The sequence below is a fragment of the Drosophila biarmipes genome, chromosome 3L, assembly GCF_025231255.1.
Source record: "Drosophila biarmipes strain raj3 chromosome 3L, RU_DBia_V1.1, whole genome shotgun sequence".
Lineage (NCBI taxonomy): Eukaryota > Metazoa > Arthropoda > Insecta > Diptera > Drosophilidae > Drosophila > Drosophila biarmipes.
In genome coordinates this window covers 20,335,667-20,363,422 of record NC_066613.1, presented here as the reverse complement: position 1 = coordinate 20,363,422, position 27,756 = coordinate 20,335,667, and the positions used below count along the sequence as shown (strand labels likewise).

General features: G+C 42.3%; 4 protein-coding genes across 12 annotated transcripts in view; 1 reads left to right on the top strand and 3 right to left on the bottom strand.

The window, feature by feature from the left end:
* The window catches only part of LOC108035068 (venom dipeptidyl peptidase 4), a 79,892-nt gene extending 66,949 nt beyond the window's left edge, over positions 1-12,943 (top strand). For 3 of the 4 annotated variants that reach the window (XM_044095337.2, XM_050886741.1, XM_017110459.2), the window contains exons 3-10: positions 9,028-9,285; positions 9,388-10,164; positions 10,251-10,704; positions 11,063-11,283; positions 11,344-11,513; positions 11,573-11,733; positions 11,793-11,998; positions 12,057-12,943. In XM_044095337.2, coding sequence (XP_043951272.1) covers positions 9,028-9,285; positions 9,388-10,164; positions 10,251-10,704; positions 11,063-11,283; positions 11,344-11,513; positions 11,573-11,733; positions 11,793-11,998; positions 12,057-12,173 — 2,364 coding nt within the window. In that variant the 3' untranslated portion in view covers positions 12,174-12,943. Of the gene's footprint in view, positions 1-3,186; positions 4,045-9,027; positions 9,286-9,387; positions 10,165-10,250; positions 10,705-11,062; positions 11,284-11,343; positions 11,514-11,572; positions 11,734-11,792; positions 11,999-12,056 lie in introns of those variants that run through there. The other variant, XM_044095336.1, reaches the window with a different exon arrangement.
* Positions 12,944-13,177: 234 nt separating this feature from the next.
* Positions 13,178-14,851, bottom strand: LOC108035077 (probable nuclear hormone receptor HR38). Its single transcript, XM_017110477.3, has one exon. The coding sequence runs from the start codon at positions 14,849-14,851 to the stop codon at positions 13,916-13,918; it is 936 nt and encodes a 311-aa protein (XP_016965966.1). The 3' UTR covers positions 13,178-13,915.
* Positions 14,791-22,713, bottom strand: LOC108035076 (transcription factor GAGA). Of its 5 annotated transcripts, none has more exons than XM_017110472.3 (6): positions 22,522-22,713; positions 19,252-19,717; positions 18,855-19,190; positions 18,405-18,665; positions 16,406-16,890; positions 14,791-14,929 (listed from the first exon to the last, which is right to left on the bottom strand). In XM_017110472.3, exons 1-6 carry the CDS (start codon positions 22,711-22,713, stop codon positions 14,867-14,869), a joined length of 1,803 nt encoding a protein of 600 aa, XP_016965961.1. In that variant the 3' UTR covers positions 14,791-14,866. The 5 variants fall into 5 exon arrangements, 4 of the variants coding, with proteins under 4 accessions (XP_016965961.1, XP_016965963.1, XP_016965958.1 ...); XM_017110474.3 differs by having other exon boundaries at positions 18,528-18,665; XM_017110469.3 differs by lacking the exon at positions 14,791-14,929 and having other exon boundaries at positions 15,374-16,890.
* Positions 22,714-22,837: 124 nt separating this feature from the next.
* LOC122819017 (tRNA-splicing endonuclease subunit Sen34) lies at positions 22,838-27,502 on the bottom strand. 2 transcript variants are annotated; one of them, XM_044094943.2, is made up of 6 exons: positions 27,371-27,501; positions 27,230-27,316; positions 26,898-27,158; positions 26,661-26,768; positions 26,263-26,596; positions 22,838-22,974 (listed from the first exon to the last, which is right to left on the bottom strand). In XM_044094943.2, exons 1-5 carry the CDS (start codon positions 27,417-27,419, stop codon positions 26,274-26,276), a joined length of 828 nt encoding a protein of 275 aa, XP_043950878.1. In that variant the 5' UTR covers positions 27,420-27,501; the 3' UTR covers positions 22,838-22,974; positions 26,263-26,273. The 2 variants fall into 2 exon arrangements, with proteins under 2 accessions (XP_043950878.1, XP_043950879.1); XM_044094944.2 differs by lacking the exon at positions 22,838-22,974 and having other exon boundaries at positions 26,446-26,596; positions 26,657-26,768; positions 27,371-27,502.
* Positions 27,503-27,756: the final 254 nt, after the last annotated feature.

Below are 27,756 nucleotides of genomic sequence, written 5' to 3'. Positions count from 1 at the left end.
TTGCAGACCGATTTTTGGTTGCATTTTGATCCGGCTATTTACCGAAAACCATTGTTTGTGCTGCATATTTTATATGTAGTTGCCCCTTTGGAGAAGGAATGAGGGCATAATAAGTGGTTAGGTGATGCCACATTCCCTTCTGTGTGAATATTCATTTTTCCCACAGTCATTTTCCTATGGGCTTGTGTGCTTGTTTTTTTTTTTTTTGCATAAATTATGGGCACATTTAAGGCAATTCTGGGCGTTATTCACGTAGCACTTAAAACATATTTATGCATTTGGTTATTTTGTAGAAATTTTATTGCCTACATCTAGGTGTTTTGCCACACGTACGCACACTCCCAAATACAGATTGTCTGCGGGTTTGTGTGTCAAAGAATATAATTTATTATGGCTACGCATTCTAATTTTCGTATTCCTCACTGAAATGAAAACGTTGTTCGGCCAGCTGAAAGGGGTTAGGAGGAGAGGATACGATTAAAGAAGGTTTATAGAAGGGTTATTGAGTAGGCATAAAGTGTTTTGTGACTTTAAAGACGTCAAGTACTGAAAATAAATTGAAATTGATTTTGTACATTTTTGTAAAAGGGATTGAAAATAAGGAAACCTTCAGAGAATATTTTTAGCCATTTGAATTACACAAAAAAATCTCGTTTAGGGCATATAAAAATATATGTTTCCCTAAAGATACAAAGTCAATTCAACGAACTTTTGACCCTCTTTTCCGCAACTCAATAGCATCGCAGTTATGACAACACTTTGCCGCTGCCAGGCTCAATTAACGTGATTCGTTACCCTGTTACCCGAGTATCCTTCAGATGGGCTGCCAAAAATCAGGCAAACGCTGCCTACTTTTTGGCGCACTGATCAAGCACTAATCAAATAGGACCTCAAAGCAGCCAGGCCAGACTGCTCATGGCAAATTGTTTGGTATTTACATATCATTTGTGTACACCGAACCCCTTTCTCCGTGAAAGCGAACCGAAGGACTGCTCATTACGCCAGACGACATCGGAAGATTGTGGGGGGTCGGATGTCGTTGGCTGGGCGACTGGAGATATAGGGAGAAAGAAGCCGTGACACAGTTAAGGGGCGAGAGTGCAAAAATTTTGCTGGTGCCCTGCCAAGTGGGCTAACGATTTTGTGTCCGCTTTGTCTGTCTCTATGAGAAGCTACACTGGGAGAAAAATACAGGAATATACTAGTAAAATTTAAAAAAAAACTGTACAACCATTGGTTGGAATGTTTGAAAGAAATTTGTAAGGTAACCTTTTTACCATTTTTAATATTAATAAAAAAAAAATACTTTACAACCTTTGGTTGGAATATTTTAAAAACCATTTCTAAGTTTACTTTATTACCACTATTTTCGGTGTCTCCAAAAACTCTTCTAGCAAAACAAATTTGAAGGTTCGATTCCTTTCAATTTCATTTGTAAAGATGTTTTTTTTTTCTTTTCATGAATTTGAATCTTATAACTTAAATATTGTGCAAACTCTGTACACAAATATTTTAACAGAGTCCAGATGCCACTTTTATAAACGTTTGTATTTCTTTTTAAACACTTTTATTTTAATTTTTTTTATGTAATAGAGAGGAAAAAAGCTTAATAAAGCAATTCAAATTTGTTTAGTTAGAAATATTTTGTTACACTGCTTTAAGAGAATCCACTTAATCTTTATATATAATGTCTCACAATAAGATTTCTTTTTAAACCCATTTTTCTCTGTGCCTGTGTGTTTGAGAGCGAGGCGGTCGACATTTGGTCGTTATTTGATCATCATTAGCGATACGAATCGGGTAGTTTCTGAATGTAAGTAAAGTGGGGTCGCCTGCATGTGGGCGCCTCTTCATTGTCCCCGTTGCCACCTCAGTCCTTTCCCTGGCCCAAAGCCCCTATATCCCACTCCTCCGCCCTTTCCACCTACCGCATCGTAGGGGTCAGGGGTCGCGCCTCGATTTGCTTGGCTGCACCGAAAAGTTGCAACAAAAGTTTCGCTCAGCCGTTCGGGGCGCTCTTTGTGTTGTGCTTGACTTGGTTGGCTCTTTGATTAAACCCAAAATCCGGCGGGAGTTGGCCAGGAGCCCCGGTTACGTGGTGCCCGAGTGTAATTAAATAATTGCGGTGAGCACCGCACTCGCCAAACCAAATCGAGCTAATGTATTTGGCGCAAAAGCTCACTAGGTCCATTTTCCCATTTTTTCGCTCCTCCAAATTGGTTTTATTTGGATTTTGTCGGTTGGGATTTTCTTCTTTTTGGCCCGCACTGCCATAGTTTTTGGCTCGTTTCAAGTTTGATTTTGTTGTTTACTTTAACTCGACTTTGGCGCAAATTTCATAACTTAGTTTTCGTGGTTTTTGCGTTGGGGGATTTAAGAATTCATGCTGATCTAATTTGTTGAGGTGGAAACGTTGAGTGAAGCTAAGTAATTTGCGAAACTTTGTTGGCACTACTTAAATTTACTCAAGCACTTATTTTAAGCGAATATATCCTTAATATTAAGACTACTTTATTTTAAGAAATTCCCTGCGTTTGATGTTCTTCTGCACGTTTTTATTAGGTCTTTAAGCTTTTATTTACTGGCTTATAATAACCTTAGTTGAAGTATTTTTATGTAGATTAAAAACACTTTGCTAAATGTAAACGATTCTTAAGGGGTTTTTAGATGTTAAATGCCAAATTACTTTGTTTTAATACAACGATTCATATTTTTAAAGAAATTTGTTGAAGCTTTAAATGTTTCTAAAATTTGGTTCTTACTTTTTTTTTAATTAGATACAAAAGTTTGAATTTAGATGGATTGGCTTTTTAAATTACCCAACATATCCTGTATTGTTGCTGAGATCCACAGTATTTTTTCTGCCACCTTATGCATTTATAAGAACTCATGGGGAAGCCTTAAGAATCGTACTTTAAGTCCTCTTATAAAACATTTTATGTTCTCCAACCAGTTCAGAGGTTGAAAATGAAATCTGCCACGCTGTTTTGTATCCTTTGTGTTGTGTTCCGTCTTGTAGTTAGTGCTTAACCCTTTGTTGGCGCCTCAATTTGTGTTTGCCGTTGGATGTCTTTTTGCTTTGAGCCCACGAACCACCTACAACCACCCACAATTGCACACCCCCAACCACCATGTACACCATATGGAGTACCCACACACAGGGAAAGCAATTTAACAGGATGCCGTCCACAAACCAATTTTATGTGTGTTCCTTCTCTCCCCGCCGAAAAAAACAACAAGTATCATCTGCCAGCCACTGCCAATGCAGCTGCACATCATCAATATTATCGCTTCCACAAGCAACAGCAGCAACTCCAACAGCAGCAACATCAGCAGCAGCATCAGCAACACCAGCAGCAACAACAAAGCTGCCTGCGACAGCAGCAAAGACAATTGCAGTGGGAGCAGCAGCAACATCAGCAGCAGCAGCAACACCAGCAGCTGCAACAGCAACACCAGCAGCTGCAACACCAACTGACCAACAGCTCAAGCGAATTTGATGAGTTCCATTGGCCCAGCAAGCAGGCGGGCGGCGACAATATGGGTGGCAAAATCTATATAACGCCCGCAGACATACCGCCGCCACCTCAGCCGCCCCATCAGAGTGGCAGCAACAGTCACAGCCACCACAATGGCAACAAAAGCAGGCAGCAACACCACCACCAGCAGCAGCAGCAACATCCGCACTCCCTACACTCCCACATCCACCCACATCCGCATCCACACCACCAGCATGGGCATCGCACTCCGCCGCACCGCTGCAAATGCGAACATCCCTCCATCGAGCTGATGGGCTACGAGGACTCAGTCATCGCCACCGCCACCGCCAGCAATACCGCCGCTAATGTGGGCGTGGCACTGGGAGGGGGCGGAGGCGGCGGGGGCGTGGGGCGGCACCAGCATCCGCCCTACTACTACAAGGCAGCCGTGGGCCGGCGGTCGAGCGCCAAGCTGCACGAGTCCATGCTGGGGGGCGGGAGCAGCCTGGACGACGACGACGGTATTAGTGCCGGCAGCTTCGGGGAGGGCATGTCGCGGTTCAAGGTAAGACGGCGTATTTTAGAGGTGACCAGGTTGTTGGAACACAAAAAAATTCCTAAGGAATCGGGTAATCTATGTATAAGTCGATACACCCTTAATACTATACTATATGACTTGGGCCTATATGACTATATTTCCCAGGTAAATTTTTAATTAAATATTTTTTCTGCTAGATTTGTAAAAACTTGGTCAAAAGTGGTCCGAAACCTAAAAGACGCACTGTTTTGGACAGCTACCAAGCTAGACAATTCATCGCATTCATTTCCTGGCTGATTCTAAAAACTAAAAAATTTCGAAAATTTTGAATTTTTTTACAAGGGGTAGCATCGTTATTTTTTTCGAAAATTGGACAAAAAATAAGTTTTCTAGGTATGAATGCCAATTGATTGGAAATTTTATTACGAGTTCAGCAAGGTATGCCATTCCATTTTTCGACCACTACTTTTTTTGTTTCGCCCAAAATACTGAGTTTTTTGGGTCAAAAATTATGACCCTTGTTTTTTGGCGGAAAATCGATTTATCTCTTTTACCTTTTTTGCTCTAACTTGGTCAAAAGTGGTCCGAAACCTAAAAGACGCACTGTTTTGGATAGCTAACAAGCTAGGCAATTCATCGTATTCGTTTCCTGGCTGATTCTAAAAACTAAAAAATTTCGAAAATTTTGAATTTTTTTTCAAAATTTGACTTTTTGCGAAAATTTGATTTTTTGCGAAAATTTGACAAAAAATAAGTTTTCTAGATGTGAATGCCAATTGATTGGGAATTTTATTTCGAGTTCAGCAAGGTATGCCATTCCATTTTTCGACCACTACTTTTTTTGTTTCGCCCAAAATACTGATTATAAAGCATTAAAGGCCATTGTACTTTTTAATGAGTAATAATAACATTGACATTAGCATGACACAAATAGTTGGGGTTAGCAAAAGGGCACTGAATGTTCATTTTATTTTAACCACATCATTTAAACAAAACAAGTCCTATTTTAATAGTTTCGGTTTAAATCTAAACTGACATCACTACACGAGAACAAGCTAACACAAGCCCGAATCACCGCCTGCCGATTGGCCAACATTTGGCGATGTGTTTGGGGTCCTTGGGTGTGCAGTAATTAAATTGATTTTCCATGAGTGCGAAAATGAGCCGCCGATTGACCACAATAGCCACTGAGATAAACACAAGATGAATGGAGAGATGAGCAGCTAATATATCAATCGAAAATGTGGGTGGGATATGTGGTTAGTGGGAGTTGAGTATGTCCTTTAACACGCTCTGTGGTTTTCCATCAACAGGTGGCCAATGAAAGGCAGGACGTGATGTTTGATTTTCGAAATGTGCGCTTACAGGAGTTAATTATAATTATAATTGAAAATAGTGGGCGGAAAGCTTAGGCCTTTGGATTGCATATTAATTACTATAAAACCTTTGTAATATGTTTCTAAAAAGTAGATTACAAAGAAGGCCTCTTAAAAAATAATAAATAAAAATAATTTCATTCAGATAAAAAAATATAATTTAAGCTATTTTATTGTTATTTTATTTACTCTGCACTTTTTTTATTACCCCTGAAATATTTGGTCTCTTATGTTCAACAGATCTTGCAAGCTAGTTTCCCAGTTCTCACACCTTAATCACTGACTAACTAGAACTCAATTTCCACTAGACACAATGTAATTATGTGTAGCCCCCAGCTCAAATTACGCTTGTAGCTAATTAATTAAACACGTTAAAGTGAGAGCTCAATTAGCAGCGTAGCAAAAACATAAGAAACGGGGAACCCCCGGGGATAGAGCACACCCAGGACCGAGCAAATTAATTAATTTCGGGAGGCAGTTTAATAAAAAGCCAAACGAGAGAGGAGGAAGGAAGCCGCATGTAAAAACCTCAGCCCCCAGGCCAGACAAGAGGTCATCAATTTTTTTGTGTTGTCCTTTCCAAGGGGCTCAAATAGTTGTCAAGCTCCTCACGTCGAGGCGATTATGTCCTAACAGCAAAATGGCAAAATAAGGGGATGAACAAAAAACAAGTATACGACATGTGGTGCAACACGGTTGGAAAATTCCATATATCTTGACTGGCGAAACTCCAACTAATTGCCGGAAGTCCAGCAAATGATTCCTGTTCCGCCGAGGGATCTAGCGAAAACTGTGCTCTCAAAAACCTTTCCATTTCATGTTTATTAAATGAATCGATGTCTGGCAAGTGGTGAGGTGAGATGTGTACAGGTAGCCGTCTAATTGCGCCATATTGTGCAGCGAACTCAATGGGAAATCCCAAAACAATCAAGCCAAAAAAAGTCTGTATGGACATCGATATGATTGGAGTTGGTCAAGCGTTCGACCAGTGAATAACATTTCTAGAAATGAAAGAGCTGGTATATCAGCATTTCCTTGTCTTTGTGGAAGCTTAAATACTCTCCCAGGGTTATTCTGCCAAAAGTGAGCAAATGGATTACTTTCAGGGGTCAATATATCAGTCATGTGTGATAACTTGTATTTATAATTGTTAGTTCATGTGATACTCTTCATATCGTTTACCCATGGTCTAGTTATTAATAACTAAGAAATATTTCTTAATTGTCTTAAGTTTAAACATTATCTATGTTTAATTCATAACTACAAATTGTTTTCCTAATTGGTATTATATTTATTAGTTTTTTTATTATTGGTATTTAATTTAAGTTAATTTAAAGTAATTCTTAAGTTCATAAATGTTTGATTTTTCACCTGAACTAAGATTAATTACTGTTATAATTTTGTATGTGTGTTATTTTACATCTCAGCTACCCTACAATACCTCAATAATTAAACTAATAAAAGAAACTGCGAAACCAATCCCCACTTTTAATTTGAATAAAAATCTGCTTGCTGTTTTCCCACAAACTCGAATCCCCATCGCCATGAAACCCAAGAGGAACCATAAATTGTGTGTGCATATGCCATGGTGAAACATATAAAATGCTGCAAAGTTGTAACTAACATGTCTTCGACGTTGCCAGTTGTGCCTCCAAAGGGCTATATATTATCCAAGAGATTTGGGGAGTGGCCACGTGGTCAGTGGGGAATCCCCTACACGTGTCGTTGGTTTTCCGAGGAAGTAACATGTTCAAAGGCTCTGTCCTGCGACTCTTGCCCTTTTGGGCTGCGATTTTTGCAAAGCACAGATAAATTGCCCATATTACAAGAATGCACTGTGTATATATAAACCTAACTAGTGCCAAAAGGTGCAGTCGAACTGGGCAACTCAGAACTGGTTTTTCCAGAACTCTGGGGGTGTACTCAATAATAAAGTTGGTCTATTGGTATGTTTAACAAGCAGATTTTATTGTGTAGATAAATCCACAACAAAACTAACAATAGAAACTCGTTCTTCTTTAAACAAAAAAGACATTCAGTAGAACTTAAAAGATATGTCATTGCCATATGCAAGGTGTCATATTCTAGGCAGAATTAGTTGTAAATTATTAAAAATCAAGGGAACACAACTTATATCAAAATAAAATTATTTGCCAGCTTTTTAACCTTGAGTTCGTAAAAATAAATCCCATTAAGTAATCACAAAAAAGTGTCACGCTCTGCCAAAAACCGATTGACATGACTTGACAAAAAAGAGGCAGAAAACAGAAATAAGTAAAATCATAAATCTCTTTATCTAATGATCGATTTCAACAGCGCAATTATCACATCGAAGCCCAGTTAAATAAAAAAGTGAGAAGAAAAAACAGAAGAGCTGCCTTTCTTTGTCTCTTGGGGTGTGGACAACTTCAATTACGTAGTCGCGTAAAGTAAAATTATGTAAAACCAACAAATGGGCAAAACCCCCAAACAAGTCCATAAAATAAACTCGATACGAAAAAAGCAAAATGCGGCCTTATTTAATTACGTCACGCCGCAATTGCTGGAGCCCCTGTGTGGCCCCACTCCCCCTTCTTTAGCTATCTTACCTGTGCTTATATAGGTATATATTCGGTATACTGACCAGAGCATAAACCAGTTATCGACGACCCAGTCTGGAGCTGGCTAACAGAAAACTACTTTCATCTTCGCTCTCCACTTTTCCTACTCATTTGCTTGCCCTCCCTATATCACACATATACACAAGTCTATCCCCAATCTCTTCGCACAGCTCCAGTGCATTTTGCTTTGTTTTCAGCGATTTGAGTGAAACGCCTTGAGTGACTGGAGATGCGAAAGCAAGAGTCATTGCGCATGCGCGGCGTTGCTTTCCATATAATATACCACACAGTACATATACGTGTCTCGAGTCGCAGATTAGGCGGTAAGATTGTATCCAAATTGGCCAAAGTGCGCACTTCGTTCGAGCCTTATAATTGGGCCTGGCCAAGTTGCTCAATTTGGGTCACCCCAGAAGGTGGCTGATTGCAGAAATGTGAATGGAAACCGAGGAAACGAAGCCCGTACGAAATGAAAGCTCATTTCCCTACTGGGAAAAAAGGGTTAACGAACTCACTGCTGGCCTTTTTGAAAGTGCATAAAAGCAATGAACCTACTTGAATACTTATTTTCTAGTTTATTTGCGGCAAACAAAAACGTTAGTGAGTGGACTAAACTAATCTTTTTAATTAGGCTTACAAAATATTCAACAAATTTACATTTAGTATTTTTTCACTAGTCTTTTAAAAGTTGAGACTTTGCCTTTGCACCTGATTTTGTTTAACTTTTTCTTTGACTTCAAAATAATTTTGTTACATCAAAGAATTTTTATAGATCCTAGATAAACCAAACAGAAAAACCGACAAACAAATGTTTCTATATAAAAGGTGTCGAGCATAAAAATATTTGTTTTAAGAAAAATATAAAAAAACAACAAATTAATTCTCCTATAAGAGCTTAAATTAGATTTCTTTCTTGGAAGTTTAAAAGGCAAAGGATTATATTCTTATTTTAATAAGTATTTTTAACTTCACAATTTCATTAAATAATTTGTATATACAAATTTTTAATAGTTGAAATCTTTTTCTCTAATCAGAATCTGATGCATACCAAGGAGAAGAAGCGTCGGGTGCGGATCATCCTGAGCATTGTGACTGCGGTCATAGCGCTAGCTTTGCTGGCCACAGCCTTGGTGTTCATTCTTCGCACAGATGAAAAGGACAGTGCCGACGACTCAGACTCGAACTCCAATAATGCCATTGATTTGGAAGATGTGCTGGGCGGTCAGCTGTACGCCAAGCGCTTCAACGGCAGCTGGAGCAACGGCGACAGTCTAATTTACAAGGAGAATAATGTGAGTCAAATATTTAAGAGACAATAAATTAAGGTTGATTTGAAAAATAATATTTTAATTGAAGTACGTTTCGATAAAAACTTACTAATGCCCACTGCGCAGTCTATTGTAGAGTACGATGCCAAGACGGGAGCCCTCACCGTCCTGCTAGAGAACGCCCTTCAGTACGTGCTGTATGAGAAGTCTGCCGATGGGCAGTTCCTTCTGCTGGCAAAGAACTACAGGAAAAACTTCCGGTACAGCTTCCTCGCCCAGTACGATCTGTACAACTTGAACACGAAAACGTTGACTGCCCTGACCATCGAGGATGTGCAGCAGTACTTGAGCATGGTCCAGTGGTCGCCGGTGGGGAATGCCCTTGTGATCAACTTCAATCGGAATCTGTACTACAAGACGGGTGCCCTGGAGCAGGAGATCGCGCTCACCAGTGACGAGAACGAGAGAGTACTCAACGGCATACCCGATTGGGTGTACGAGGAGGAGGTGTTCAGCTCCAACGTGGCCACCTGGTTCAATCCCTCGGGCAAGCAACTGGCCTTCATCAAGTTCGACGACTCGTCCACGCACCAGATCAATTTCCCCTACTACGGTGATGCTGGGGATCTGCGCTATCAGTATCCGCTGCACCAGGTGATCGCCTATCCCAAAGCTGGTTCCTCCAATCCGCGGGTGGAGCTGGTCATGGTCGACCTGGAGAGTGCCGTGGCTGGCAAGCACTTCCTGACCCAGATGCCGGTGCCAGCGGCTCTCAATACGGAAACGGACTACATCGTCACCGTGGTCAGTTGGGTGGACGATACCAACGTGCTGTCCATCTGGATGAACCGCATCCAGAACGCCGCCTATGTCGTTACCTTCGACGGACTCAACAGAAAAGTGGTAAGTTATTTGGGTTTCTATGGAAAATAAATACTAACTACACAGAATATTGTTCCCTATAATTTTATAACATTATTCATCTATAGATCTACAGCGCCGAGTCGAAGACCGGCTGGGTGGACCTCTATACCGCTCCGTTCCGCAATCGCAATGGTTCCCGTCTGGCCTTCGTCCTGCCGTACAACAACTACAAGCACGTCCAGCTCCTCAGTTCCACGGTGGCCAGCGCGGAGCCACAAACGCCTGAGCCGCTGACCGAGGGCAAGTACGTGGTGGACAGCATCCTGCACTGGGACGGCACCAACGACATCATCTTCTACACGGCCAACACGGAGGAGCACCCGGAGCAGCTGCATCTGTACGCCATTCGGGCGCTGCCCAAGCAGAGTCCCAAGTGCCTCACCTGCAACCTGATCAAGTCCGGGGATGTCCAGCAGACCTACTTCTCGGCCACTTTCAACGACAATAGCCACATTGTGATAACCTCCCAGGGACCTGGCATTCCCACTACCCATATCTACGAGTGGAAGTTCGAAAACTGTATGTTTCGAAACAGAAACCCAATTAATGATATCTTATGATTCGATAACTTTATGATTTGGTGATCAGATAATTCGATGACTTCATGATTCTCTTACTTATTGATTTGATTCGACAACTCCATGATCCGATAATTTATTGATTCAATAATTCGATGATTTGAAGATTTTATGATTTAATCATTTAATGATTTGATTCGATAACTCAATGATTTGGTGATCCGATAATTTGATGATTTTATGAATCGATGATTTGATGATTTAGTGATTCGATGATTTGATTATTTAATGATTAGGCAGTATGATGATTCGTATAATTTATATTTGTATTTTATTTAATTATCTTGCTAATTTTCCAGCTCAAGTTGTCATCTCGCATGTCCTCGACTGGGAAACCAATGAAAGTCTGCGTGCCAAACTGAAGGGCACAAAACTGCCAAGCCATAAGATCCTCACGGTGAACATCGACGGTGGCTTCCAGGCGAAGGTACTGCTCCAGCTGCCCCCCAATTTGGACACCAGTGGGGCAACCAAGTATCCCATGCTGGTGGATGTCTATGGAGGACCAGATTCCTATTCCGTGAGTTAGATAAATGCTGAGTAATATTCTTATAGATGTATATTAATTCTCTATTTTAAGGTTACCAACAAATGGATGGTGGACTGGGGCACATATCTGACCTCAAATCAGTCTGTGATCTATGCCAAGATCGATGGTCGTGGCTCTGGACTTCGTGGCGAGAGTCTCCTTCATTCCATCTACCTTAAGTTGGGTACCGTGGAGATCAGCGATCAGATCAACGTTACTCAGTAAGCTAAAGGTTAAAACCTAAAATAAAAAGCCAACTATAACTATCTTTCCTTTCCAGACACCTTGCTAAGACCCTCAACTACATTGATGCGGAGCACATTGGCATTTGGGGCTGGTCATATGGTGGCTATGCAGCTGCCATGGCTCTGGCCAATGACCAAAACCAAGTGTTCAAGTGCGCAGCCTCGATAGCTCCAGTCACGGATTGGGCATACTACGGTGGGATTCCAAAGCTCCTGATCTTTTGATTCGACATACTAAGTATTCTTTCCCCACAGACTCCATCTACACAGAGCGCTATATGGGTCTTCCAAACACCAATGAAGTGGGCTATGACAATTCCCGACTGAGCACAATGGCAGTAAAGCTGAGGGGCAAGAAATACCTATTAGTCCATGGCACCTCAGATGACAATGTGCACTACCAGCAAGCCATGATCTTGGCCAAAAATCTGGAACGTCAGGACATCCTCTTCAAGCAGATCGTAAGCATTTGTCCTAAAGCACATCTTGAAATATTTCTTATCGAAAACACTATTCCAGAGCTACGCTGACGAGGATCACGGTCTGTCCAATGTGCGTCCGCACTTGTACCATTCGTTGGATCGCTTCTTTGGCGAATGCTTTGCCAGCAGTCGCCTAATGAAAAGTGCCAAGTAAATATGGCAATAACTGACACACAAACATTGCTAAAAACACAGACATTATAGACATTATAGTTGTAATTGCCGGATAATATCAAGTAATGATTAGCTGTGTTTTGAGACAATTTTTCAGCTGCTAATGGAAAAGTGAAAACATAATAAATTGGTACTTAAAAAGTAAATAGATTGCAAATTAAAAGAAAAAAAACTTTAAACAAACTAGTTAATCAGACAATTCAAATTGATATAAAGTTAAAAATGCTTAACAGAAAGATTAAAAATAACTATAAACCAACATAATGCAGGTCCAAAACTGTTATAAGATAACTTGGAACAATAATCTTTTCAAATTGCATTTTAAGACATTTTAAACTTAATGAGAAAAAGAAAAATACACAACAAATTATTTAAAATAGCTGCAATTGAGGGAAAGCATTGTTTAGCTAGTGCCTGATTATATTGCTAATATAAAACCTAATGTAGATATTGCAATTCAATTACAAATTGTGTATTCCAACACTTGCAAGCGCTCCAATTTAAGCTTACTGAACCTAGATCGGGCATTTTAATTGGTAACAAGCATCCTGTAAATTAAATACAAAAAAAAACTTATGGTAGTGTGTAATTTTTTGTAGCTTTTTAGTTTGCTACTTGTAAAAAAGTAAACAAATTGTAAATATTAAAAAAAATATAGTTGTTAAATGGCTTTTTGTATATTAGAAGACAACATTGTGTATAGGCAACCGTTACAAAGGCAAAAAACAATAAATATTTAAAATAATATCACTTAATGCGTTTTCCTAAGATTGGATATCAAATAAATCCGAATGTGAATCTAATTACCAGATTCAATTTTGGGGATTTCCCAATTCACTGACGTTTTCCACAGATTTCCAAACTAAAACTTCTCATGTATAAAATACACCTAAATGTATGCAGCACCTTTTGTTAGAGGCATGGCGTAAGTATCATTAGCTTTTAAATACTTCCCAGAAAAATAAATAAGTTGCGACTTTTAAATGGTTTTTCCGTACACAACCCGGCTCGCTTTATTGCCTTGGCCCCAAAGTCTGGGTTACATGAATATGTTCTTCTTTTTTCGTAATCCTAAGGGCCACTCTGCTTAAACACCTTTCAAACTATCATAATTGAATTAGTTCTTACATCCGTATTATGTGCCAAATTGGTTTTTCTAAATTGAAGTCAATATATCTTACAATTGATTACGATTTCTGACGTTGTTTGTTTTGATCTTCAACTGACAATAACTAATTGATTAGATCGTCAATGGTTATTTAATATGTGCAGTTACTCCTCAACTGGCAAATATTTAGTAGCGTTATTTGTATAGTACAAAAATAATCTTTATTAACCGCTAGATAATTGAATTTATTCTTCAATATTTTAATTTTACGCTGAATACTTTCAATGGAAAATATTTGTCTACCTGGTCGGAAAACTATATACAAACTGAAACAAGGTCTTCTAAAACATCTTTGCTTCTAGGGTTATTCAAAGTGGTTGTATTATATGTACACGATTTGTATTGGTTTTTCTCAAAATGTGTGCAATTAAAGAGGATCAGATTATAGAAATTCAAGAAGGGAATAACTTAAATATACAGCAGAATTTTTTGAAAAAATTGCCAAATTAAAGCTTTGTCAAATTCGATTTTTCGTTTTGCACACATTTTGGGTGTTCCAAAATTGATTAAAGAATGGCTAAAACTTATTTGGCTACGCTTAAGACTAATCTCTCTTACTGGAGATACACCTCTTGGACAACGTCGTGATGTTGCTGCTGCTGGGGATCGTGTAGGTCCTCCTGCAATTGCAGCTGATGATGCTGCTCCTCAATCGTCCCGCCATCATCGTATTCAATCAACTGATCATCCTCCGCCTGCTGATGATGATCTATGATTATATGCTCTTGATCCAGCTGATGGTGGTCCACCAGCTGGTGATCCTGGTGATACTCATGTTGCTGCTGCTGCTGGCTGTGGTGATGGTGTGACTGATGGGTGAAGACCAGTGGCGGCGGCGAAGTTGACGTGGCCATGTGCTCATGGATAGCCGATGTGCCGCTGGATGTCGATGCTGTGGTGGCTGTGTTTGTGCTCTGGTGATAGGTGGTTGCCTGCTGATTTCTAACAATATGACCGGCGGCTGTGACACTGGTCATGCTGGCGCGCTGATTTGTGCGCGTCAGGGTGACGGTCACCTCGGAGCCCAGTCCGGCGAACGAGACAGCTGGTGTGGATGGTGGCGAGGATGATGAAGCTCCTGCTGGGCCTCCTCCCCCAGTTGCTGCTGCTGCTGCCGAGGCTCTGGCCTGGAGTATCTTACGGGTGGGCAATTGGGACGTACTCTGTGTGGCTGCGGTTGCTGTTGCACCCGCACCAGCTCCCGACTGTGGCACGTAGTTAATGAGCAGGACACGCTCGCCGCTGGTTGTCTGCGCCGCATGACCGCGCAGGATGCGACGCTGCAGTGTGGACGTGGCGCCTGTTCCAGTCGCAGTCGATGATGTTGACGTTGCTGGCGTGTTGCTCCTGCTGTTGCTGCTGCTGCTGCTCAATGTTGCTGCTGTTGTGCCGCCATTGTTGCCGCTGCTGGTGTTATGTTGCTGCTGCTGATGCTGATGCTGCTGCTGTTGCCCGCTCCCGCCTCCTCCTCCTCCAGGGCCGCTGGACATATCGTTGGCTCATCATTACGTATTATTACCGCCTTTCAAAATGAAAACCTTCTTTACCAAAATGTTCTTGTTGTTGCCCTTCATGATTTCAATGATTTTGATTTGTTGTGGGATGCATGAAGGTTTAGTTTTTACACACAAATGTAGTGAATTTTATTGGTTAGATGGTGTTTTTATTTTTTTTAACGTGGCAGCGAGAAAGAGAGAAGAAAAGAACGATTTGTTAATGAATTTGGTCATGTGCAACAAAGTTTTGTAAAATGTGAAACAATGCGTGTGATGTGGTCGAGTTTTTTGCAGTGCCTAGTGCAATTAGTCACAATATGGTTTTCATTAAATTTTCTGTCTTTTAAGAGTCAACAGTCTTGCAAAGAAATCCTAAAACTAATAAAAATAATACATGCAACTCAATAATATTAAGTAAATAAACAGTTAGTAATGGCATTACAATCTACAAAATACTTTATCAAAGAAACCATCACCAAAAAAGCGTTCAACATAAAAGAAAATACTGAGGAGAAATGTGTTTAAAAGGGTTTTTTTTATTTTACTTGTTTTTTTATTTGCTTTAAATCAATTTAGATTTTATTTAAGTATGTGAGGAGACTAACAGTAACTTGACCACTTCAGGTAGATGAAATATCCCCAGGTGTTTAAATTTATACAATTAAATCATAATTCTCGGGGATATTTTTCATCTTTCTAAAACAACAAAATGTGGTCTTTATGAAAAATTTCCAACTATTAAAATTACGAAATATACATAAAAATGTTTTTGATTTAAACTTAGAGCGCATAGTACTTAAATAAAAACTATTGCAGAGAAATCAGAAAGATTGATTAATTGAGTGGTTGTTGGTGGGCAGACACGAATTTCGGGTTTTCAGAAACCCCTCTTGAGCGAACTCTTCTTTGATCAGATCAAATAGTTCTGAGCTGCTTAAGTAGCTGTTTGTAAATCAAGAATTTTAAGTCTAAGTGTATTTATATTTAACTACATTTTCTTAAGGCAAGGTGCCATCGCTCAAGGCCGAAATCTGGCCCTGAGCAAGGGAACCTTCTTTGATTGCAAGATTTTCACTGATCTGGAGGATTTCAATCTGACTAGAGATCCTCTAGCATTGGGACATTGGTTAGACTATACAAAATGGATAGTTGTGGAAGAGAAATTAGGTATGCACGTACTTTCCAATAACCATAGCGCACTTAAACGTAAAACTAGCAACAAAACTAAATTATAGGGGGCAAATCAACATTTAAAGTCGTAAAAATTGTACAACAAAATAGTAAACAACTAAATGTGCCTTTGCGGCTTTTAAAATTAATTTAGAAATTGTCTACGCATTCGGCGAGAAGGATATTTAAAGCGTTTAGCAAAACCAAAACTAATAGCTATATAGAATAGTACATAGTGGATCTAGTACGTCTTCGGTCCGATCAGAGCGTCTGTTGTGGTTGTGTTTGCTGTTGCTGCTGCTGCTGTTGTTGCTGCTGCTGCTGTTGCTGCTGCTGCTGCTGCTGCTGTTGTTGCTGCTGGAAGTCAGTCATATTCACCTGATTTAAATTGCCTATGATCTGATGGCCCTGCAGCGTCTGCACCTGGGCAATCGAAAGCGGTGCTCCGCTCTCGCTGCCATCGGCGGATTGGGCCACCAGTTGTTGCTGCTGACTGGCCGCCTGTTGCTGGGCGGCAGCCGCCGCTTGAGCGCTCGTCGTGGCCGTTGTTATGTTTCCCGAGGAGTCTATGATTTGATGATGTTGTAGCTGCTGTTGCTGCTGCTGCTGGACTTGTTGCTGCACTTGCTGCACCTGCTGCTGTTGCACTTGTCCGCCCGCCGAGCCACTCACTGCCATTGCCTGCTGTTGCTGCTGTTGTTGCTGCTGCTGCTGCTGGGCATCGGGATCCTTTTTGACCTGCACGCCCTGCAACGTGTGCAGGGATTGCACCGTCTGCACCTGCGGCACACTGCCGCTGGAGCTGAGTGCTCCGCCCGATCCCGAGGCGCTGGATCCGCTACTCGACTTTTTGCCACTGGTTGCTGCAAGGAAGGAATGGGAGTTGCTGGTGAGAAAGCTGCCGCTGCGGTTGGCCAAACTACACAGGGGATAGTAGTAAGAGTAATACAGAGCGAGAGGACGACACTACAGCAACATCGCTGGCCCAACAGAGAAACAACGCGACCTTCTAGGACTACGGCCAGGAGGAGAATGGGATAATGTGTGGTTGTGTAAATGGAAAGGTGCTACAAAAAAAATAGTACAATGTTTAATACACAAGACAAAACAAGTATTAGTATAAGTTAAATCAAAAAAGAAAGAAATGAAATCAAATTAGTTAACACAATACAAAAAAAAAAGATTTTTAAGGTAGTCACAAAAGAAACAAATCAGAAATCAGGGTTTATCCCGAGAAATAAATGTAACATTAATAATGACAAAGTCGAAATTTTTAAACGGCCAGGTTGTCAATTCTACATCCGCAAGATGTGTTCCAATCATTGAATGTTTCAAACAACTCTTTTGCAGGGAAATTCCGAGCAGAATTAATCAGGCACTGTGAGTTAGTAGCTTAGAAAGTCGACGAGCGAACAACAGTATTTTCTTGCAACTTAGAGAAACGATAATAACGAACAGCCAATTGCAATAAATTAAAGTCCTTGCCACAGGGCAGAGATTAATTTCGTTTTTGTTATATAAAAAAATATATAATATTTTATTAATTAAACAATTTGTAATATAATATTTAAAATAGAGAAACTTAAACCGATTGCGATCCTCGATTCTAATTGTACATTTAATTTTTACAACAGTTATTTGCGACACTAATTAGATTATTTAAGTAAATTAGTCGAGTATTCATTTACGTGGAGACATGCGAAATTCTCTCTTTTCTGTTTTTTATAGTTTATTTTCTCTGTATTACAATATGCAAGAAAATACTGCATAAGAAAATGTGTGTTAAATGTTAAAAGCGCAATTTGAATAAAGTTTAGCAAATTAAAAACTTACGCAGCAATTAATTATGGAAAAATTAAAAATGATACAGGAAATGAACACAAATCATTCGATCAGATCACGGGGAATTTGTTTGCTTGATTGATTGTTATTTACAAAACGTTTTCGTGTGTGTGTTTGTTATGCGAGAGTGGTATTTTTGTTTTTCATGGTTTCGTTTTTTGCTTTTGGAAATGTGGTGGATGATGGTGTCGTTGGTGCGTTGGAATGATTGAAGGCTGGGCAGGAGGCAGCTACTGCGGCTGCGGCTGTTGCTGCTGCGGCATGAAGACCTGATCGCCCACAATGTGTATGACGTTCTGCATGCCTTGCTGTTGCGCCTGCTGTTGCTGCTGCTGCCCAGTGCCGCCCCCGCCGCCGCCCTCGTGTTTGATGTATGCCTGGCCACCACCCGCTAATGTTGCCGCGGTCAAGTGCTGCTGGTGTTGCTGCTGCTGCTGCAGTTGCTGCTGCTGCTGTGGCAGCACATTTTGGGCCAGGATGGCCGGCGCCCCCGCGGCCTGCGGTACATTCGATATCACTCTCGTTGGCGTCGTACCGGATGATTGTCCTCCAGCTGATCCCGCTCCGCCTGGTCCATCACTGCCCACTGTGTTGTCGCCCTCTGCCGTCGTGTTCAGCTCCAAGCTGGAGTCTAAGGTGGTATCGTTACCGGACTTACTTTTCTTCTCCTTCTTCACGCCCGGCTTGGCAAAGTGCCGCAGCTCGAGATGGCGCCGCAAGTTCCGCGATTGACGTATGACAGCATAGCAAATGGGGCAAGTAGCAGGTTGTTCCGATTGCGACCGCGATCGTGGTTCTAAGAACGGGGAAAAGAAAGTACTTTAGCATCAGGAAATACTTTTTAAATCACTGCTGGCTCTGATAAAGTGATAGAAGCTAAAACCATAACTCAAAAGTATGAATTCGCATTAAAAATGAATCAAATCACTTATATCTTATCTTATCACTTTATAGCAGCCTTGTATAAACCTCAGCTACAACTCACTTTCTGCTCCGGGTGGATGTTTAGCGCGTTTGGCCTTTGGCGTGGATGAACCGCCACTCGTATTGACGCCGGATGAGCCAGTTGCTCCCTGTGCCGTTGTGATCTCGCCAGTTGCCGCATTGGCCGACGTTACCGGTATCATGTTGTTGGGGTCCATGGTCACAATAGTCTCTACCTTTTGTCCTTCGCTTTTGATGATCGGCGTGGATGAAAGCAGCTGGCCCTCGGCTCCATTTTCGCCGAGCACCTGTTGCACTGATCCCGAGCCGTGCGATGAAGTCGGTGTGCCCAAAATCGTGTCCATTCCTTCAACTTTGCTTATTTTCGGTGCCGTTGCTGCATTACCGAATAAACGAAATATAGAAAACTTGCTAATAAGATAGCTTTTTTAACTTACGTGACTTTTTATTGACGCGCGGTTTGCGCTTGCGTGCCGGGAGGAATGCCTGAATCACTGCCTGGTCATGTTTAGCCGCGTCCGTGGTCACAATGGTCTGCTGTTGTCCTGCTGCGTTGGTCTGGGTCGTTGCCTGGAGGATCTGGCCCTGGTGATGGATGTCCTCCACCACCTGGGCGTGCACCGTTTGCTGTGGGGCCGTGGCGATCGTGGCTATCAGTTGGTCCTGGTCGTGGTGTTGCGGAATCATGTGTTGCAGCTGAATCGAATGGGTGGTGTAGTCGTCCTTGGTCACTGTCTGCGGGGCCAGTCCCTGGATGTTGAGGCACTGGGCGGCCTGCAGCAGCGACGGCAGCTGGGCGTGATCCACGCTCACCTCGCCGCGGTACACGAACTCCAGCAACGCCTCCAGATCGTTCGCATTCACGCCGGCCAACATAACCACTGGGTGCTTGCATGGTGTATTCTGAAGAGGAAGGAAATAATTGATAAGTAAGTAAATAATGAAAGTTACAATATAATACTATAGGAATGTAGTTTATAAAATATCTCTAGAATAATCGCTATGAATAATAAAATAATAAAAGCTATTTCTTCGTCACCGCTTAAAATGCAAAAAATATTTAAAAATAGTCATAGGATGATGACATGGTAAAAAACTTAAGTAGGTTCTTGATTTCCCCATTTTTACAGATAAAGAAGTATACTAATATGAAATGTATATACAATATAAGCAAAATGTCCAAGCTAAGCATTAGTTTTAAGTTCTATTATTACTATATCCTCAGAAATAACCATTTTATTCAGGGATTTTCCTTATCTATGTAATCTATGCTCAAACCCGGCTTGTTATGGTTAATACAGTGGAACAGAAAGTATCTTCATCACCCCTTCCATGGCGAAACCTTAGCCAACTTGGAACGTTAAGAGATTCTTCTTACGACTCTTTCCACGGCTTTAACTTAATCCTAGAGAGTTCCGTTTGTTTGGCGACTTTCTCACATTTTTGGCGGAGCGTCAATTGAGAGGCCCGTCCGTCCGTCGGCCAAGCCAAACAAAAACAATAACAATAACAGACGGACGGAGATGGAAATAATGGAAACTCGCGGCGCGGCGCGGCGCTCACACTCATGCACGTGTCGTCCACTCCCGCTCACACCGCACTCTCCACCGCTCACGCACACTGGCATGGGTGAAAAGACAACCGGCTTTTACTTTTGCGCGCTCTGCACATTCTGCAGCAGGATTTTGAGGAGATTTCGAGATGCTGAAAAAGAAAACAGAGCAGTGCTCAAAGAAAGAGCGCTTAGCAGCTCTCCCGCTCCCGCTCCCTCTTCCTCTCGCGCTCTGGACATTTAATTAGCAAGCGGTGCTCACAAACCACCCTCCCCTTCATCGCCTCTCGCCACCCTCCCCACCCAATGACAATCTCTTCAAATGAATGTCATATCCCCTCTCCCTCACATGACGCTCTTTGAACTCTACACCACCCGTCGACGTCTCAGCACGCTCATCGATTTTTTCTGAGTTGCATTCTGGGCCACGGAAGTGGTGGTGGGAGCCAGAGAGGGAAAGGGAGCCAGAGCAGCAAAGAGCGGCCGCCATGTGTTTTGGCGTGCGTGTGTGAGTGTAACGAGATCAGTACATCTTGTACATTTCGGACTCTTGCAGAGTTCACAGCCGCATTTTTTCCCATTCTTTGACATTTCCCCAACGTCGGCTCTGAGCGGTGTTTTTAAAAATTACGCTCTGTTTACTTTTTTCCCGGCGGAGAGGAGAGGAGAGGAGCGGAGCGGAGTGCTGAGAGGGGGAACGGAGCGGAGCGGAGAGGAGAGAAGAGGCTCTGCCGGCGTCGCATCAGGTGTTTTCATTCCGCTGGCCGCGCTCTGTTTTGGTCAGCATTTCCATTTCGATGGGGCCACGCATTCGAGACGGTCTGAGCTTCGCACTTTGGCGCACACTTCGCACAATCGATAGAACGGGCGCAAGAAACCCCAAGGTAAAGTGCAAATGCAAATGAATAGCTCAAAAAAAGTACAGTATCGCTAATGGGACGCAAAGCAGCTCCAAGCGAAAGTGCGCCCCCTGATATGAAATGTTTCAATTTCTTCGAACACGGGACGCTTTCGATAAGATAGAAAAGTGTGGCACACAGTTTGCTTTAACTTGAACCCATACGGACAAATGAACTCCAGAAACTAAAATGAACTCTTTTTTTTACCATCCTAAAGTAGATAAGCCTATTTTAGTTTTATTATTTAAAATCTAGTCGTAACTTTCTTTGGGTTTTCAGTAATTGAAGAGGGATTGACACATACAGCTGTTTCATCCTCATCATAAATGTTTAATTTTAGCAGTTTCTAAATGTTTCTTCATTCGATTTTCTTTTCTGATTTTTTTGTTTTATTATATGGTTTCTTATATATATTCTATTTATAGTGTATAAATAAAAAAAAAACTTGTAGTATTATATTTAACTCTCCAAATAATTTATATAGCTGTATCATAAAGATAGTCTAGTTTTGTAAACTTTTCTATCTGTAATAATAATATTTTTATTTTAATATACATCGTCGCACCCACTGTTCAAAGTTCCCCCTTAGCTAGTGCCAACTGTACAGTTCTGCCTGCGGAAAAAAGAGGTCGCGCTCGTGTGCACCCGACAACAACAACGGGCAGCAAGAACCAAAAGGCAAGAAAGCTCCAACGAGCCAGCAGCAACAACTACAATAGTTGCCGCGCTGCTTTTTGGCGCTCTCGTTTGCACTCGCTCTAACACATGCGGACTGAAAGTTGGCGCAGCAGCTTTTGCCGCTCCCCCTCTCCTTCCCACCCCCGGGGGCCACCCACTTTTTTTCAACCGACCAACTGGTTCTCTCGCTCTCTCCCTCTCCCTCTGCGCTCGGCCTCTTACTCACTCTCTCTCTCTCTCTCCCTCGCTCTCTGGTGAACTTTGCAACAAGAAAATAATGATTCGATGGGGGAGGCAGTGGGGGGGCGCAGCCACTCATTCAACTCAATTGACAGTGGAAAACTTGCACAGAAATCTCTAGACAACTTTTGGAGCGGAGCGTAAATCTGCGATACATGTGTATATTTGTGTGTGTAAGTTTCTCTGCGCTCCACATATTAACCTATTTCTGCGATTGGATTTCTCTGTTTACAAACTGTACGCCACGTTTGAGGTTATGTGCGGGGCCACAGAACTCTCTTTTCCAAAGGGGGGGGGCGGCTTAAGTAGTGCTAATACTGTTAATTTGGGGCACTCACCTTGAGCAAGTCCAGTAGAAAGGGGGAGGCGGCGCACAGGACTATCTTGTGGGCGGGAAAACTCCGCCCGCCGGCGGCCAGCGTGCAGTCGACGAGGTCGCCATGGCAGCGCAACAATTGGATGGCCGATACGAGGCTGGTGCCGTAATCGCCCCAGGTGAGCGAATACAGCGAATTCATTGGCAGCGACATCAAAGCCGTCGCGTCCAAATCCAACAGTTGTTGTTCCTCCCCAGCGTTGCTAGCGTATTCGCTGCTGTTTGTCTCCAACACGACGATTTAATGTAACACGGTTCCGGCGGAAAAATTCTCTTCAAGCTGGGATTTTTCGCAAAAAATCCCCCTTCTGCTCCTCCCACCGCTTCACTGCTGCTACGCCACTGCTTTTTCCAAACTCCCTGCGCTTCTTCTTCTTCTTCCCACTGCTGGTTAGCGCGCGCTGCTTTCTCGAAACTGAAATGTGAGAAAAGAGTACAAATGTTGGTTATTAGCTCTCACTCTCTCTCCGTCCCTGTCGCTCTCCCGCTCTCGCACTCTTTTCGGGGGCACAGAGCGCGCGAGAGCGAGACAACGCATGTGTGTAGGCTGCTGCTCACAGGAATTTTGTTGTTGGCGGAGCGAAGACTTTTTCACAAGGCGCCAGGGGGAGGGGGGATGGCATAAAATATTTGTTTCAAAATTCGTTGCTGCCAACCGAAAATCACACAAAAATAGCGCGCCACATTTAAAAACGCCAAGAGCACACACACAGGCGCGCACACAAACGCAGACAGGACAGACACATACGCTCGGTCACATTTTTTTTTCTCAACACACAGTACAGTCAAGCCATGAGACACGCATTTGATTTGGTTTTTTCGTTTCGTTGCTCAGTTTTTCCCGTTTTATAATCAATCCGTGTGTGTGCCTCTAGATTTTGTTATTGTTTTCCCCGCTCGCGGAGCGCACTTTTTCGTGTTGTTTTGCTGGCTGCTTTTCGGTTGGGTTTGTGAAATTATCTTCTCACCGGAGCGCAAAAGAAAATTTCAATGCTGTGGCGCTGTGGGTGACTGTGCCTTCTCTTTCTCTTGGCCGTACGCTTTTTTCTCCTGCTGTTCGCCGTTTGTCCGCTCGCCAACGTTGGATAACTCGAACTGAGACTGAGTAAATGGCTTCGATCGAATTTCGCTGCTCCGGCGCTGCCAGCGCGGCCAGTTTTTCAGTTCTCTACACGGGGGAGAAAATACGTTTTCTGGTGGTTGCTTTTGCGCCCGTGTGCGTGCGTCGGTGTGGCCGTCTGTTCGTGCGTGGTGGTGCTGGTGCTGGTGGTGGTGGTGGCGAGAGAACTGGCCTGGCAACGCTCTTCGAGGTACAGTTGTCGAGCGGCATTGCCAGATGGAGCGCAGGAAGAGTATTTTTAGGCAGGGAGAGGAGAGCACGGCGGCGAGGCAAAAAGGTCGGCCAGATAGTAAACAAAACTATAAAAGGTGGTAAATATTGAATAATGGAGATATTCTGGGCCGACACCACGGGCCCAGAACACATGTGCCTTGCCGCCGGGCGGACGGATTCTGTGCGCGATAGCAAGGGTCAGGGGGTCCCAGAACTACTGCATCCGGGAGCAAGCCACTCGAAATTTGGCCTATCCAGGGCAATCTAATTTATGCGATTGTATAGCTTAGTGATACGAACTAAAAGAAATGCTAAAAATAGCTAGCGTACGAGACCTTCTAATAGAAATTCAAAATAAAACTACAGATAAGAAAGTTCCAGCGGGTAAAGACCCGGAATTTAAAATTCAAAAGGTACCAAAAGTCATAAAAAAAAAGCGCCCCATAGTAAATGTAGTGGTTTGAAGTCCAAACTACTTAGTTTTTGGCGTACTACCAACAATCTAAAGATGGTTTGTTCAGGCTAGGCGATAAGAATCGCTCAAGAGATAGATAACACACCATGTATTTGCCGCTTTTACTAATCAATGCATACTATTTTTTTAGAAAGGTGTAATAGGAGCAAAGTTTTGGATGAAAACAGACAAAAACTTGATTTGGAACCGATTTAAATGGTTCTTATCCTGCAAATTGGGAGTACTGGTTCCGAAATATCAACAGATCCTGCGAAAATAATAACAACTTGTAGAAAGCCGGCTCGCTCTTACGCTCTACATTCTCTTTTCTCTGCTTCCGACTCTTTTCTCTCCTCGCCAATCACCTGTTACTTTCGACACATCTCAGAGACCCAGAATCTACGGGGTAACAACATATAGCCACTTGCATTCTCATATGCAGATCAAGTCCCGCTTAAGAGCGGAGAGACCCCCGCGATAGGGAAGTTGGTCGAAATCCAAGCCGAGGGAGAGGAGAGGAATAGTGCCAGTTCTATCCAACGCTCAGAGAAGAAAGTAACATAATGTGAGCGAGTGGCCGAATTTTTAAGATTACAATTTTCTCTGTTTTGATGCTGCTGGGGGTCGGGGGAGAGGACCATGAGAAATGCCGTTCGAAAGGCCCCTTTAAAGTTCCAATCGGCGTTAAAGCAGTGAGCATGTTTCACAGCTGGCAATGTCGACCAGCGGAGCATGGCGCGAGAGGGAGAGCGCGAGCACGAGGCGGGGGGTGTTGGTGGGTGACAAGGCGGATGGGTGGAGGTTGGGGTGGGGGAATGGAAGGCAGCGGAATGAGCGCGAACCAAGTACAGTGGGATGGAATCTTCTAAAAAGTGGCAACAATGGAGTAGAAAAATTAAAATTTTAAAAATTTTTAAATTTAAACATATAAAAAAATAAAATGTTAAAAGAAAAGAGATCAAGAGTTAATGGCTTTGAGTCACCACGTTCGTTTAGTGAGTGTACTCCCTGCAATATTTTAAATATTATAAGAAATTTCTTTAAAAACACTACAAATAAAAAATTATTAAAATATATCACTGTAGCTGAATAATGTCAAGAGAAAAAGTGACCAATTCGCCCCACTGTGCGACAACCCGACTATATGAAATTCGAACGGCGTGGCACGACTTTTGCCTGGCCTTCCCCGCCGCTCCTTATCACAGTTGTTGCTTCTATTAAAAAAACTGAATATACTTGAAACGAACGCAAAACATGAAGAATTCAGCACAAATTTGTTGAACACAAATAAGCAAATGTGTGCGACGTATTTGCCTATCGCTGTTGCGTGCCTGGGCTCCGCCGTTTCGTGGGGGCCCATTGGGTTATAGCCTCATTCTGTATCACTAATTAATTTGTCAAAACTTTACAGACTCTTTGTTCCCGCCTAAAAACTGGAACTGCGGCCCCCTAACCGGGTGGCGAGCAACATCTCCTCGAGTTGGATGTCGTGGTCATAATAAACCGATTTTTACCATGTCTACTGTGCACATTTTCCAACTGTGAGTGGGAGAAACGGTTTCGGGCGCTGCTCCTGCCGCTCAGAGCGAGGCGGAGACGCGTGGAGAGGCCGCCAGAGAGGAGAAGAGGGGCCGCGGGGGCGGGGGCGGGGGCGGAGCGGGAGCAACGTGTCTCTGGCATTGTATCCGATTTCCTCTAAAAAAATAAACCCAATTCGGCGCCAAAAACAGGCTCGTGCTCACGGAAATCCCACTCTCTCCCGCTCAATCTTAAAAAATAGAATCTTTGGAGCAAAAATATGTGCTACACTGGAAAAACATGATACGTAGATCTTCCAGGAAAAAAAATACAATCATCTTTATACAATGTTATAGTTGAGGAATCTTGGTGAAATATTCGACTATCCCCTGAATTACCTTTTATTTTTTCACTTGCTGGGATTGCACCACGCTACAGTTTGGTACTGGATGCCATCGTCGTCCTCCTTCTCGTAGGCAAAAACGCAGCTCTTATTCACAATCACCGACAGACGAACTTTGGCCACCAGCTCCAAGGGCTTAATTGCTGGTTTCTCGAGCACAATCACTATGTGTGAGGCGTGGTAGATCAGGGGATCACCCGGGTAAACCAGAAAGTCCGCTCCGAATGCGTCACCGGAGGTTACGAACTTTCCCCGCCGCCAAAGATCTCTGAAAACGCGGTAGTTCAGGCAGCTAATGTCGACTAGAGCTCCAGTAACTATTTGCGCAGCTGTGGGATGTATTGAATCTTTTAGAATTTTTCTATCAAGAGATATTACTTGTTTTATACCTACAGTGGTTTCTAAGGTGTTCACAGGGCACCTCCACCAAGGCATTTTGAGGATCGAATTTAAAGCTGTCCGACATTTCCTTCAGTACTTCATCGGCTGTAAGAGCTGCAGCTAAAAGGGGGATAATATCGATTAGTTTTAATAAAAAGGGGAATAAAATGTTGTTAAATTTAATACATTTTGGGGTAAACATGTAGTATACCATATATATATTTCTATTTTGATAGTAATAGTACTTACCCATTTCGGTTTTACCCTGTTTAAGCAGCTTTTTCCGCTTTCCGGTCAGGATATTTTCCATATATCTTTCGGTTTCCCTTAGCTTTTCGGTCTTAAGGGCTTCTTCCTGTCCTAGTAATCGGGATTCGAACTCTGCCTTGTTCTTTTCCACTTTCTCTGCTGTTGGTTTCGCCTTCAAGTCCCGAGATTTATCCACTAACTTGGCTATATTCTCGTCCAATAATAACTGGGTTTCGAATTTGTTCAGTTCCACGGGAAGAGCTGCAGGGAGAAGAAAATATATAATTGATATATAAACTAACTTAATTATACTTTTATAGGCAAAGACTCACTGGACTGATTGGGACTCCAGCCCTTGGTGTTCGCAGTGCCCACTGGAGCACCCATTATGCGGTGTTTGCTCCGCAGTTCCATATAATCTGAAAGAAAAGTTGATTTTGGCTCAATACTCTTTTCTTAGACAATTAGCTTACCATCCGCATTGAAAACAAAGCCGGTGCCGTTTAACAAAGTTAAATACATTTTTGCAATCTTTTGTTGTCAATATAGCGGCTAGCGATGGGAGAATTTTTGGTACCTGTTGTTGGCTTAACAGACGTCAGTTGATGTTACAACCAGAGATGCCTTATGGGGGATATAACGGAAAATTACCTTTCAAATTTATTAAAATAATATGTATATACTGTTTGTTATAAAATTCTAATTAAAGTGTACATTTATTAAAATATAATTTTTATTTAGTTTTTTGTCCTAGGAATTCCATTTATGCTTTAATTAAAACTTATTTTCGCTGTTTAATACGGATAACAGGGACTGTTAGCCCTAACAGAGAAGTGTGACCATGGCAACAAGCGGCGAC